Source organism: Gracilinanus agilis, chromosome 2 (assembly GCF_016433145.1).
Source record: "Gracilinanus agilis isolate LMUSP501 chromosome 2, AgileGrace, whole genome shotgun sequence".
Lineage (NCBI taxonomy): Eukaryota > Metazoa > Chordata > Mammalia > Didelphimorphia > Didelphidae > Gracilinanus > Gracilinanus agilis.
In genome coordinates, this window is record NC_058131.1 from 120447227 (window position 1) to 120462734 (window position 15508).

The 15508-nt window shown below is 34.7% G+C and overlaps 1 protein-coding gene across 1 annotated transcript in view; it reads left to right on the plus strand.

The window, feature by feature from the left end:
* Nucleotides 1–15508, plus strand: part of MEIS1 (Meis homeobox 1) — a 153947-nt gene that overhangs the window by 79900 nt on the left and 58539 nt on the right. The window contains exon 8 of the mRNA XM_044663392.1: nucleotides 6341–6486. Coding sequence (XP_044519327.1) covers nucleotides 6341–6486 — 146 coding nt within the window. The remainder of the gene's footprint in view (nucleotides 1–6340; nucleotides 6487–15508) is intronic.

Genomic DNA, 15508 nt, shown 5'->3' on the forward strand with positions numbered 1-15508 from the left:
ATTAAACTCTTAAAAATTAAAGTCTGAAGAAGCTCATCCAAAAAAAACTGACTGCCAAGCCTAATGATTTTGGTTTTTGCAGTTTTGTAAGAACTCTCAAAGCTGTCTACTAAGATAAAAAGCATTTGACATTTTCATTGGTTGAAAGGAATACCCATTCAGATGAAAATCAAGATCATTAGAAATCTTCAAGAAGTCACATTCATGCAGAACCTTAACCAAATATGTTTCATTAATGCCTTGAAGAAAAACATGTTTAAAATGTTCAAAAAAGATTGGTGATTACTGCAAAATGGTGGTCTCTCATCCTTTCCAACAAAACCTAGGGACCTTCTTCCATCTGTCTTCTGGATTCTTGCACTCCAGCCGCATTTGGACCAGATCATTGGAGTAGCTTCAGAATTATCACAAGCGTGAGCACCTAAGGCTGCATGTTATAGTTTCCACATTTGCCATTAGAGTATGGACATTAACATTAAACAACAGCCCCACAGAATGAAATGCTTTCACAAAGGATTACACAGATGGAAGCAACCTAAATTTTGGATTCTTGAAATGCTCTAGAATCACTAGGAATGAAGGAATACAATATCATCTTTTCAGGTGGCCATGCTCATTGTGAAAGATAAAAAGAAAAAAAATTGACCATAACTCTCTATTTTTGTTTTCTTCCTAATAAAAATTAGGATATGGTAGAATGATTTCATTTGAAGAAAACCCTAGCATTATGCCACATGATCTTTTATGAGTGTTTTTAGGATGATTTTCTAAATAACATCTAAGTTATAAAAAGGCTTTGTAAGTGGGTTTCAGTTTTGAATTCCATTATGAATGTCAAATAATTATGTTACTTCTGTATATGAACAAGAGAGGAAAATGTTTGAGTTGAAAATGTTTTTGAAACTCTTTTATGAAGTCCAGTTGAATCTACAAATTAAAACTGTTGGAATAAAGTTGTTTCCTTTTCATCTTTTCTTTTAGTGAAAGAAACAAAAAACGTTTAGACTTGCACTATTACCTGCCCTGGCAGTTAGATATATATATATATATATATCCCTGTTTTTAAAAGTGTCTTTATTAGGTGAAGAAATTGGTAGCAATTCTTCTAATATGAGGCTCTCCACCAATACTGAAAGTCCCTAGCTATTTTGGTGGAATTTTAATGAACTTAATTTCTTTGCTCTTGACTATACTTCTGTGTAGATGTTGGGGAATGGTGGTACTGGAGGGACAGAGAGTGAGTTGGTAGGGGGAGAAAAAGGGGAGAGGGTTTTGACCTGCATGAGAGGAACCCCTGCTGACATGGCCAGTCTGACCCATTGAATGGCCTGAATACGATAAATGCTGCTTTATCCTTTCTTGAAAGGAATGAGATAGCACAGCCTAAATGCCTGGGCATGCTTAAATAGGCAACTCTGGGACGTTTGAGTTGAACGTGTTTGAAATCTGAGCTCTCTGACAGCCTGGGAGCTGCCACAGGTCACCTGCCTTGTTCCGTAGGGATAGGCCCAGGTCTCACAAGAAATTGTCCGTGGACGAATTGTAGTACAAATTCCTTTCTTTGTTGGTTGGCCTCTTTCACTAGACCATGGCCTATAAAATTTTGTAAAAACAATTCTTAAATATTATTTGAAAGGCCAAATGGCCCATGCTGAAAGGTTTGACAGTTTGACATATAGTGCATGGTTTTGATAGCTTGGAAACTGAAAAGTGTAGCCAAGACTCTCTCACTGCTTGTTACAGCCTTGGTGTTTTTTAAATAGTATCTTGTTGCTGTGCAGAGTTCCTATGCTCCTAGCAATCTGACAGGCAATGAGTCTGCTTCAGTGATCTTAAATCCTTTTAGACTAATTTGTTGAGAAGAAGGGGGTGGGGGGGGGAAAGGTAGCACCTTTGGATCCAGTGTTCAAAAACCAAAGAACTCGATATTGCCCATTAAGGTCAACCCAGACAACCCTACGAGAGCAGATTACTCCACATGCTCCCCTGACCATGCCACGCATCAGCTAAAGAGAAAGCAACTGGAGTTCCTATCGAGAAAGAATTGGCCTGGACCAGTTTCATCAATGACAGAAAGGTGGTGTGAACCAGATTCCTGCATTAGAATGTTGCATATGTGCAGTGAGAATGCAATCCTTGCGCCTAGTCTGTCTCGGAATAGCCAAGGGCCATGTTCAAGAGCCTCTGGCCCCTCAGTCACTGGCCTACTAGTTAATTGCCACACGGACTTCATGACACATGGGCAGATAATATGACATTTTCGGTTTCTGTCACTCGCAAACGCCACAACGTTGCTTGCACTAGTTGCTAAGAAGCTGTCAGAAACCATTAGCAGTTGGCTTAAGTCGCCCTATGGCATTTCCTCATGGCATCAGCAAAACGAGCATAAATCACCCAGTGGAGCCTACTGCTATACTAATGAGGCTGTAAGCTTGTTTATGGACTAGCATCATTTTTATGATTATTTCCACCTTTTCAGTTTGCCTTCATTTGGCGGCAGGAGAAGTCAGTTCTAGGAATGAAGTCACGGCTGACATTTTACAAATGTGGTTCAGAGCCGCTGCCCTGTGGTTGGTCAGTGGTTCTCTTAAGGTTTTTGGTGTTTTTTTTTGTTTTTTTTTTTGTTTTTTTTTTTTTAGCAATCTTAAAAATTTAGGGGAGGGGAGAAGAGAAGGAAATAAATCCCCCAGAGACCTCATAGAGGTGACTATCAAATTGCAGTGTGGATGGAAATGCTAAAGGTACAACTGACCACTTTGGCTTTTCTCTGAGATCTAGACATTATGAGATCAACTTCCAATCCTTAAAAGTGGAAGAGGTCAAGCCATTTATTAAAATCTATGAAAGAGTTTACTTTGAGAATAGTTTGCTTTATTATGCTGCTTTTCCGTCTCCATTTCCCTTGACTTGTGCCGGACAGGACCAGGGTTTATTGTTTTAGGCTTTTCTGAACATGCACCAGTATTTACACTGGATTGAAAGCATTTGCTTCCAATGAAAATCTTGTCTTAGATTACAACCCAGCAGTGTAATTTCCCTCCCAGATGGGAGTAAAGTAGCTGTATTTGCCTAAAAACAGTAGGAAGAACAAACTGTGCATTAAGCCAAGGCTGTTTTTGGCTTGAGCTAATGATGTAACAGAAACCTTTTATTTGGGATAGGTCACTGCCAGGGATTGAAGGAGGTGATCTGGATCTCGCTTGAAAGGTTTCTCCATTGTATCTACATAAGTCTTCACTTAAAAAATTCTGTTCCTAATGCTTCTGCTTTCATACAGCAGAAATAAACAGGAAAGGTTCTGGTGAGTGTTATACATGGAATGCAGAAAGCCTTTCCCCTCCTAATGGAGTATATAATTCAGGTGCCCTCAAGGCATGCTTTCAGGAATTTTTTTGCCTGAGGTAATGGGAAGCTAAGGCTGCTTTAAGGCCTTGATTATCTATTGATGCACAAAGCTGGAAAAAAGTCATCTCCTCTGGATTATAGTAGATATTTCCATAAATTATCAATGAATTCTCTTCTATGCAAGCACTAGGCATTTTCTACTAAATTAATCTGAAGGGGTTCTGAAATAAACAGGAAAAAAAAATTTAAAGGACTAAAAATAATTATGGGGAAGAGGTTAAAAAAATGTCATTAGGTTAGAAGTTTTTCCTTGTGTTTAATCAATGAGCGAATAATATGCATGTCTCTTTTCTTTGGTTAACTTTAATAAACTTGAAGTGGATTAGCCCATTGAAATTTTAAATGCTGTTGAGTTGTTTCCTTGGCTCATGTTTCTTTTATGAATTGTTATTTTATAGGGTGAATTGCTTCTCCGCATAAAAAGCCTCTTTAAATATTGGACTTTAAAAGAATTTATCATTCAAATATGTCTGGAGCCCTCCTCAGAAGCTTGGTTATGCAAAGAGAGAGAAAACTTCTCCTTTAAGCTTCTTGAGGGCAGTGATCCCACTAGTGCCTATGCTTTCTCCATAGTTAGGTCCTCAGTGTTTATTGGATTGGGTTGGATTATAAATGCTCACAAAGGACTGTTTCAAGCCCAATAAATTCAACCAAAGAACGAACCCAGAAAATTTCTCATTCTTCTTTGGTGTGATTGAATTTTATAGATAGGGCATGATTACAAATATTGGAAGTATTAAAAAGTCTTCTAAATGAAGTGGAGTTGCATTTTTAGTTCAGTTCAATTCAAGGCTCTTCTTTGGTCATTTTTGTTTGTTTGCTTCTTGGCCAAGAGGAGTTGTCCTGAGTATTTGTTAAGCAGCAATTTAAGTTTCAGTGGGTTGTCTAGAGAAACTAAAATGCAGATTTTTTTTCTATATGTAGTAAAACAAAATTACAGATATACCTTTTTTCTATAGGAACTGAGAGCACTTATATATCAAAAAATGGATTCAATTCTACTCTTTCTATATACACATACATACATGCATTCATACACATATACATATACACATGCACATATAGACTTCATTTCTCTTGTATCTATGTGTATATTTACACACACATACATTTGTGTATGTATATGCATATATGTGCATTTGTGTGTATGTGTATGTGTGTGTATGTATACACATATATGTAGGTGTATTTATATAGAAAGAACATGCATATAAAACCTGTTTTATGGAATTTTCTGGTTCCTTTGGCTGTAGAGCATGTTTCCCTATTACTTCATTTACTCTTGTAAATAAACTCTCTTGCTCATTTACTGCTGCAGTACTAATCCTTACCCCCATGTTTCTCCCTCTATCAAACTGAGTTTTTCTAAAAATGCCAGCAACGTGCACAGAGTACTAGGGAATATAGGTTCGAAGTTACTAAAACACCTATTTTGCTGTAGCTTATTAAGGAGGAAGTTTGATAGACATTGGAAGACTTTTTAATCCAGTGTATTTGGTCCTTTGTTATTTTTTCCTTTTGTCTTTTCTGCTTTTGTGACAAATAGAAATAATAGTAACACCTTTCCATTTATAGTTATGATTTATTTTGAGTAGTACGATTATTTCCTCAGAAAGTATATTTTCTTTTAAATATATACCTTTAAACTTTTACTACATCCTAAAATATAATTTTATTGCCTCACGAGGCCAACATTTTTCCTCCCAGAGGAGCACAGCTCCAATTTTATAATGGAAATAAATAGCAAAACAGGATTTAATGTAGAGAAATATACTTTATAGGCAACTTTTTAGTTCCAATCATGGAATTTTAGAGCTAAAAAATACCTCAGTGATGATATAGTCATGTTCTAGACTATGTGACTAGAAGATAATTTGACTGATTTCAATTGACTTTGATTTAAAATTAAAGCTTATTTCATATGTTAGGCTACTAGAAGAGAAACACAATCCTACCCAATAACAACAGCTTATATTGCTATGGTATTTTAAGATTTGCAAAGCCCATTAGTTGCAAAAACCCTGTGGGATAGATTGTGAAGTTTTATCATCATTTTGTAGATGAGAAAGTAGGAACTTGTTGAGGTTAACTTGCCCACAGTCAGACAAGAATCAAATAATATCATGGCAGGGATTTGAACCCAGGGCTTGGAATGAAAGGCTTTCTCAAGAAAAAAAAAATGCTACATTTAAATCAGAGGATTTGCTTTTTCAGATCTCAGCTCTCCTATTTATTATTTGTCTGTCCTTGGCAATTCACTTAACTTCTCTTAGCCTCAGTTTCATCTGCAAAATGATGAGGATGAATTAGGTGGCCTATGAGGTCTTTTCTATTTTTAATTCTGTCATCTATGACTTCAAGTCTATACTCTCAAGTGTTTTACTTAACTGATTATCTTAATGTTCACTTACTCTTTTAGTTTTTCTTAAGGTGTATCATAGGTGGATATGAGTAACATCATATGCATCTTCCCTCCTCCAACTTGATCCCAAAGGCAATATATAGAATTTGTCTCCCCTAGAAGGATATTTATCACCTGTGGTGGTACTTGTCACAGTACTATATTTAATCCACATCATGAGACAATCATATATCTGTTCATGCAGTTAAAGTAATTATTCTAAAGATATAATTAATAAAGACCTCATATTTTCCCACTAATGACTTTTGTTCCTTCACAAACTGAAAAATTGGCTATTAAAATCAATTTGCTATTCTGCTTGACTAGAGAGTTCTGTGTTTGGGGTGGAGGTTTTTCAGATTTAGCTATTTTAGAGACGAAATAGTTTTTCCCCCTCTCATTGGCAAAACAGTTTATCAGACTCTCCATTACCTTTTAACTTCTCTTATTATTTTGTTTATATCCAAAGGCAGTTTTTTGAATAAAGCATAATCAAGGTAGCATCAGTCAAAATTTGATTCACTATATTTACAGGTGATGGCTTGGACAACAGTGTAGCTTCCCCCAGCACAGGTGATGATGATGATCCAGATAAGGACAAAAAGCGTCATAAAAAGCGTGGCATCTTTCCCAAAGTAGCCACAAATATCATGAGGGCGTGGCTGTTCCAACATCTAACAGTAAGTGAACTCTAAATGACATATGTGAAATAAACATAGACAGTGTCCTGTTTGTGGTAGAAAATAATTTAAATTATTCAGACGTATGATCTCTTTTGGACCTGCAACAGTTAAAGAAATAACTGTTAGCACAAATTTTACTAAGGTGAAACATATATTCATAATATGTATTTATGTGTGCGTGGGTATGTGCATACACACATACATATACACCCACATATATATGCCTTCTGAAAGAGAACTGTCGCTTGAAGGTCATCTTTGTAGTTTTGTCAAATTTAGCATGTGTACAAGATCAGGAATGTATAAGCATTTGTGATATAAAGTGTGTATCAATGATTTCATTTGAAGAGGTAATAAATAAATTGTTTAAATTCTTAATAATAGGTCCCACTATTTATTTATTTGTTTGTTAGTTCGTTTATTTGGGGAGCGGGTCCTGGTCTGTGATTTTGTTGGTATGAGGGGAATCCAAGTATAAAAACTCCTACCATTGATACTTTTTGGAAACTCATATGCTCTTAAAGAATTCTGGGGCACTCGGGACTTGCCCAAGGTTACAAAACTAAAATACATCAGAGACCAAGCTGGAAATCAGACTTTTCTGATGACCAGACAGACCAGCCCTCTATCCCCTACAACTTACTGCCTCTTACTAAGAAATCTCATTAAAAGAGGAAAATGAGGCTCACTCTTTACACAGTAGGATTAGATTTCTTCCAGTGTTTTGGTGAATTTGGTAAATTGTTCATTAAAACCCTAGTTATGATACTGTGATTCATGATAATTGTACAACTTATTTTTGAAAGGACTTGAATTCATCGACTGTATTGCAGAATTTTCATTTGCTTGAGGCACAGTTCCAAAGTGAAAGTTGTGTCACTGTATTTAGAACAGTAAAGGAAAACAGCAATATATAGTCAGCTCTTCCTGTTCAATCCCTTGTGACTTTTCAGAGTAACAGTTTATATTGTCTGTGTGAGTATTGCTGTTTTCGCTGCAGGAATTCTGCTGGAGATGTGAGAAACTAGAGATACTTGACTGTATCACTGGGGGATTTGTTTAGTTTGGTTATTGTTCTGAATGAATTCTATGCACCAAACAATTTTAATATAAATATTTTGTGTTTTTAAAGTATTCTGTTTTAATAACAGTATACAGACTTAGAAGGAACACAATGCAATGATAACAGGTTTTTTTAATATCATTCTTTAAGGCTACAAAGTATTTTCATATCAATAATCCATTGACTAAGAAATTCCTGATCAATTTTTATAAAGACTCATATTTTTTCAAAATTCAAAATACAGTCAGTGATACTGAATAAATAGTAAGAAAAAACAGTGATACTCAGAACAGTGAAAACAACAGTACTCAGACAACATGGTTGACATAGAAAATAGTTTCAAAATGTGCTAGCCAAAATTAATGTAAAAGATTAAATATTTATTTAAATACTTTTAAATGCCAGAAGCAAATTGACTTATTTCTATTTTCCATTTGTAAGACTGCATATTTTTAAAAAGTTTTGTGTGAATGCTTTTAGAATGAAAATCTCTTTTTAAAAACTTGTAGTTTTTCAATTGTGTCAAAATTACCCTCCATTGTCACAATAATGAACCAAAATGGGGATTTCAACTGTTGAATCACATGTACTTGCCATATTTCAAAAGTTTTGCTATTTAACAAATTTAGCGATAATCTAAATGGCATAGTCAATGCCATGCTAGGTCTTATTCAGAGATCTAAGCATCCAACAACATTCAAGAATATATGCTATTTCAGATTGGTTTTTATAGAATTGGAAAGGAAACAGAGCAGCAGTGGTAATTTAACAACACATCTTCCACCCCACTTAACCACCATTCAAAATTAAAGGTGTTTGTTTTTGCCAACAATTTTATGATAAAGGCTATTTTTAATGCTATAAATATACAATTCTCAAACTTTTTGATCTTAGGACTATTTTATACTCTTTTTTAAATCCTTATCTTCTTTCTTAGAATCAATACTATGTATTGGTACCAAGGCAAAAGGGCAGTAAGGGCTAGGCTTTGAGGTTAAATGACTTGCTCAGGGTTAAATATTTTAAAAAGTATCTGAGGTCATATTTGAACCCAGGACCTCTTATCAGTAGAGCTGGCTCTCAATCCACTGAGCCATCTAGATGCCCTCCCCGACCTTTATTCTCTTAAGAATTATTGAGGACCTGAAAGAATTTTTATTTATATATGGATTATATCTATTCACATTTGCCATTTTAGAAATTTAATCTGAAAAATTAAATATTTATCCACTGACTTAAAATAATAATGTTAACACAAATAATTTAATGAAAAATAACATTTTCCAGAATAAAATATAGTGAGAAAATTGGCATTGCACTATTTTTTTTGCAAATCTCTTTAATTTCTGGCCTAATAAAAGTCAGGTAGGTTTTCTATCTGCTTCTGCATTCATTCTGTGGTGATATGTTGTTTTGGTTAAGTATATGAAGAAAATCTGGCATAATAGGAAAATAATGACTTAGTAGTATTATGAAAATAGTTTTGACCTCAAAGACTGCCTGAAAGGGTCTTAGGGACTCTTAAGGGTCCCCGAGGACCACACGTTGAGAACTGCTACTTTTGATCCTATTTGGCTGCTCTTATTCCAAAATCATTGTTATATATCAATATTTCAAAATCATTAATAATGATAATAATTGGCACTGTGATAAAGTATATACTTTAAGGTTTGCAAAGGTTTGCAACATTCTTTATTGAATTTGATCCTTACTATAGTCCTGGAAGGTAGGTTTCTTATCATCTCTATTTTACAGGCAAGGATATTGAGGATGAAAGAAGTTAAAATGTTTTGCCCAGGCTCACAGTTCAAAGTGTCTGAGTCTGGATTTCAAAGTTAGGTCTTCCTGCGGTCTAACATTTTATCTACTGTTGCCACCTAGCTTTCTTGATAGCTGATTTCATTAATATGGGTATTTACTCCACTGATGCCAATCACAAGTTCTTTTTGATTTAGTATTATAACTCCTTAAATTGCTGTGGCTGAAAAGACTCGACATCCATTGGCTAACCTTCTGCTAAATAGGCTGTCTTAAACTTAAATAGATTGATCATTGAGTGAAAGACATTCAGTCTTTTGCTAGGCCCATAACAGATGTTTTTCTTGCTTGGTAGAAGTCTCTAGTCTTCTCTTCTGCTGATTGATCCATCATTCAGTAGTACTTCCCTACCATCATGGGACAACTAAATAGGACTTCAGTCATTTTTATGTTTTACAAAATTAACAGCACTTAGTGCTACCAATCAGAGTGGTGACACTTTCTTAGCACTTATTAAGCTTCTAGAGAAGATTCTAAAAAAAAATAAGATCTTCCCTATGCAAATTTGCTGGTATGCATCTTCTACCAGTATGAAGTCTTATAAGAGGTGCCCAAAGAGTTTAGGAGTCCAAAATTGTCTTGGTGTTTGAGCCTAGCAAGAGATGCAAGGTAACAATGGGTCAAACACAATGTTGCTGCCATGCTGATATTTTATCACTGGGGCCAACCAGTTTATAAATAACCTAGGAAAAAAATCAAGGCTGGCCCTGGAGCCATAATAAAACTACTTTTTATAGTCTAGGCTTATACTAAAGTATAAAATGAATGGGCTTTCCTCAGCCTCCATTCAAATCTGTAAAAAGCTTTACCTTTAACTTCAAACTGAGTTGCCACTGAATAAAATATTATCAAATATTAGTTCAGACAGAATCAGAAAAGAGAGTGAGAAAGTAAGAGAAAGAGCTACTTCTTTTATCCTTCTACCAGATGCTCTGCTTTTTCTAGGTCATATATTTGTGAATAGTCTGGCAGATAAACGATCATACTGTAAAAACTTTTACAGGCCAGTTAAATATTCACTGATTCTTTCCATTTCTAAGCAATGAGTATATGCATAAACATATTGTTGGTCTGCTTTTATTTTAAAATTTTTAAGTAAAAGCTATTATTTATCAACTGCTTGAATTATTTGGGGCTCGAGTATGATTTTCCTTTCTGAGTTTTCTGGGTCCCATAAGCCATCTCAGGTTCTAGAAAGCTGTTCCAGCGGATCATGAACTTTAAAAAGTTTTTATCTAAGTGTGAGGGCTTTGAGTACATGTCTAATCATGGGCTGTATTTTAGTTGTCAGAAGACCAGGTTAGTTAAATTCAGAGAGTGGCCCTAAGGTGTTGGTTGTTTTTTAAAAAATCATAACAAATAATAGACATCAGCTATTGCTAAGTTTTAGAAGGTTGTATTTTGTGTCAGTGGAAGAACTCACAGAAAATTACAGATCTTTGACATTTTGAATCCGAACCAGGCAATATCATTTATCTGAAAGAGGGTACCCACGCTTGTTTCCTTAATAGAGTTCACAGAGAGCAGAAATGCAGTATAGGTTATCAAATAGCTTTTAAGTACTACCTCCATTGTTTTGATGACTTTTACCTAGTTGCCTAATAGGTTTTAGTATCGTCTTGACATAGTCATTATTCGGTGTACTAGGTTTCAGTCATTCATGACCCAAAGTGTTAGAGTAGTTCTTATACCACAAAACTGGAAGAAAAGTTCAGATGTGTATTTTATGAAGTTAATTCTTGGATTAATTTTTCATTACCCCTTTCACCTTTTGCCACTCATCTAGTCTCAGAAATAGACATTTATCCAGGGAAAATTCTAATTTATGCTGAAATATTGATTTCATTTACTTTACCATCTATATTACATCAATTGAAAAAAGGCAAGTTTGCATCATTTGGGGGCTTTCTGAGCTGTAGACTTATTTAAATGGCTGCTCTAATCCCACTCCTCTAGTTTAAAAGAAGGGTCTTGTTTAGTGTTTAAAGTCAGAAAAATTTGGCTTGAAAGATGCCTATAAAATATGATTGTTATTCATATAAAAATTTATAAGCATTTATAATTTAAAGAAAGATTCTTCTCCTTTTTATGCTAATGTATGCTAAATAGCCCTCCTAAGACAAGAGAACCCCTCCTTTCTTTCATGCATGTTTCTTCCCATCACTCTTTGCAGTGCTTGGTCCACCTAGACATCAATTACACTCAGGAACTGATTCATTGCTAATGATAATCCTGAAGAAACACCAGAGTAGAAAGTCTAAAATGGATGTTTGTTGTATTTTTGTTTTTTTTTTTATTTGATTGATTTTAAGTTTTCTCCTTGCATATCTCAGATTCTAATCCTTTATTTCTTCCTTTTCAAGGTTAGAGTAGCCTTTATAGTTGCAAACTTCAGTGGAGTTTTCTGTTTCTAAATTAACCACATTAACAATAGCACATTTATATTGCCCTTTAAAGTTTACAAAGCATTTCTTCCCTCTTATGAGCCTATGCAAACCGGCAACTATATATGATCAAATAGATAGTTATAATCTAGCAAATAATGAATTCTGAAATCCTCTAAAGGGTTAAGGAATAATTTTAACTATGGTTGATTTTTTTAAGGATATTATAGGCCAAGTTTTTTTTTTAACATCAAGAGGTAAATTTAAAATTTTCAAATTCCTTTTAGAAAAATTACTTGGATTCCCTCCCTCTACCTCTCACCCTAATCCCAGATCCTGTCTTTTTTTTTTTTTTAAGGAATGGGCCAATCCTTTCATTGGGTTATTTCAGTTAAAAAAATCTGCCTTTGAAAGGGCTTTAAAGAGTTTGTATTCTGGAGAAGCAGAATAGGCACTGAATAAAAACCTTATTGGATTTGTACCCCAGCTGCATAAGAAGAAAAATATGCTGGTCTGTAGTTATCCACAGGTAGATTTAATCAGGAGCACATTTTACTACTCTAAAGAGAGAACTAAAGCCCCTTTCTTGGACTTGTGGTCTCTTACAAACAAAACTGGACCTACTCATATATAATGAAAGAAAAAAAGAATAAGGAAACTAGCTTTAAATTTTGTTGTTTAAGGAGTAAAATAAAATTTCAGTGCTGTAACTTCTAGGTCAAATTTAGTTCACCATGTGCCAGGCTCAGTAGGTAGAGAGGGCTTCCTTAACAAAAATTACTCCCTGTAACTGAATTGAAAGATACTATTTAAATTTAAAACACATACACACACACACACATACACACACACACACACACACACGGAAAATAAAACCATTTGTTCCTAGCAATGCATGAATGTACTTAGAGATATATTATTTCAAACAATTAAAAAGTACTTAATATATATCTCACTTCAGAATCACAGTTAATGAAAGGGAAGGAGCATATAGAATATCAAGATTTCTTTTTGCTTTTTGAGGGCATTAGTTCAACTGTGATTAGAACCTATTATGTCATAGCATTTAATCTGGATGTGTTTTACATACACTCTCTTATTTTGCTATATAGAGGTTGTGTGGAGGGACCCAGAAAAGCAAAAACCCAGAAGAATAAATAAAATCTAACAAAAATGCACCTATTGCTCTTTTTAAATTAAAGGTAAAATCAAAGCCCTTTCTTTTTTGATCTCCTTTCCTACACATTTTGGTTTTTAATTTTCCCATAGTGGAAAAGTGACTACTGACTCTCATTTAAATTCTACTCCTACATAGAACTGTCACCTCTTTCAGGAATCTTGAAAAACAGGGAGGAAAAGTGGTAAAGTATAGTGTCTACTTTCAGATTTAAGGAAAAAAGAATAAAAACCTTATCCTTTTTCTCCTATTGCCTTGCTGCAATATAAAACTTAGTGGAATAGGATGTAAATTCAACTAACCATTATTCCTATTACCTTATAACAATTAGTACTTAAGTTTCACTGCTTTTTAAAAAAAATAAAAATAAAAATAATGTTTTTCCTTCTATCTTAGAATCAATTCTAAGTCAAAAGAATGGCAAAGGCAAGGCAATCAGGATAGAGTGACTTTTCCAGGGTCACATAGCTAGGAAGAATCTGAGGTCAAATTTGAACTCAGGTCCTCCAGACTCCACTTAGCTGCTCCTTTACTGCTGCTTTAAAACTTTCCTTTGTATTTTATTCATAGACAGACCTCACATGGAGTTAATGGTCTTTTCCTGGTGATTGTTTTTGTTTTTTTAACCTGACTTTTCTACTTGATAGTGGTACTGTCAACAGCCTAGCATCTCACTTTGTGATACAAATGGATTTTCTGGCATTGTGGATAAAGCCAATGTGGGACAGGCCAGAAGTTACACAATTCTCCAGGTTGATAATAGTTTCCGTATAAACATGATTAGATGAAAAGTGCCCTGAAGTTTTGCCTCTCCATCTTTAGACAGAGTAAGTAGAATTGAATTGAGAATTGAAAGTTCTAGAAGAGACAGATGTTGCATTGGCTGTGTTTGGGGTAACTAGTTCTATTGGAGGCATCTTAGTATCCCATCTCTGCTTGCAAGTTAGTTAAATGACTATTACATGCTTTATGACGTGCTAGCAAGGAAAAGAACTAAGGATTTGGGTTAATTTAATTCCTATGTAAGTGTGATGCATATACTTTCTTTCTCTGTCACTGTTTTTCTCCCTCCCCTCATTCTGTCTGTCTTTCTATTTCTCACACCCACGCTCTGCCAAGCTTAATGGTAAATGTTCTTATCATGCTCTACTAGCTAACATTCTTCAGCTGTCAGTAGGCTTGAGAATGTGTTCTGTCTGGCAAGAAGGCTGGATTTGGGCACTCTTGCCTGAAACATCAATCATTGAAGTGTACAGTATTTGAGAAAGTGAGTCCCTCCTCACTTCTTGCCCCATGCCTCTTTAATATTGATATATTTGATCAAAAAGGTTGCATATGGAAAAAAACTCAGAAGTTTCTTTTTCAAAGCATATGACCTGTAAATAGAAAAGAAAGGGAATTCCTAAAAACTTAAATGAGAGTGAAGATATTTTTTCTGATATACCCATTGAGCATCTGGGAGTAGCTCAGAATTTCATGTCGTATCTATAACAAAGAAACTTTTTAAGTCTAGCCAAGTTGACTACTATTACTATCCCTCAACTTCAAGTTTCTTATATCTGCTTTAACATAGTTTCACTAATGACAATGGTGAGAGCAAACTACTGTTTGCTAAAGCATATTCAAAACTGAATGCTATTCTCTCTGAAGTGTTTCAGAGGATTACTCTCTGGACAGGCTTTGGAACTCTTGTCCTGCAACTGTGCTGTCCTCATTACTGAAAATTCACGATATCTGGTCAGTCTCATACTACGTCCATTGTGATGCCCTGAATGCACTCTTTTTTCCTCTTTCTACCTTTTATAATCACATCATCTCTACCATTGTTTCTGTAAAGACAATTTCAGTGAGTACCTCTATTTACTATCTCCATGATTCTTCAAACCAAAACATCCTTTTCTGGAAACCAGTTCCTTATATGTATTGTCTTTTCCAATTAAAACATAAGCTTATTCAAGATGAGGAACTGTGTCACCTTTGTATTTGTTTCTCCATCTCTTGGCACAGTACATGGCACATAGTATCTATATAATAACGTTTTTTTGCATTCATCCAACCTTATGTCGATTTATTTAAATCTTCTGTATCTTAATTCTTTGACATTCTAAATTGCCTTGGCTTTGTAGTATAAACTTTTATTGGAAAAGATTGTGATCTTGTATTGCCCCACTGAACAGTGGTTTTAGACTGTCAGTGGAACAGTTTGTTATTATTTGGGTAAAAAAACACCGATATGTCCTAATTCAACTGTGATGGCACTGTTTGATCATTGACAGGTCACCTAACTTCTTTGGGCCTAGTCCAAGATTCCTAATCTGGAAAATGAATAGATTGGATTAGATGACCTCTATGAACTATTTAAGCTTGAAAACTATGCCTATACATAAAATATCCATATATGTATATGCATATATGTACATATATATTGTATGGGTGGGTGTATTTCTATATATGCTATTTTAATGATGAGTCTGATTTTGAGGCAACCATAATTTTTTTCACAGTTTTTGGAACACTAATGGTATGTTTGAAGGATTTACTTAAGTCAGATAAACTAAAAAGACTACAGATGGAATT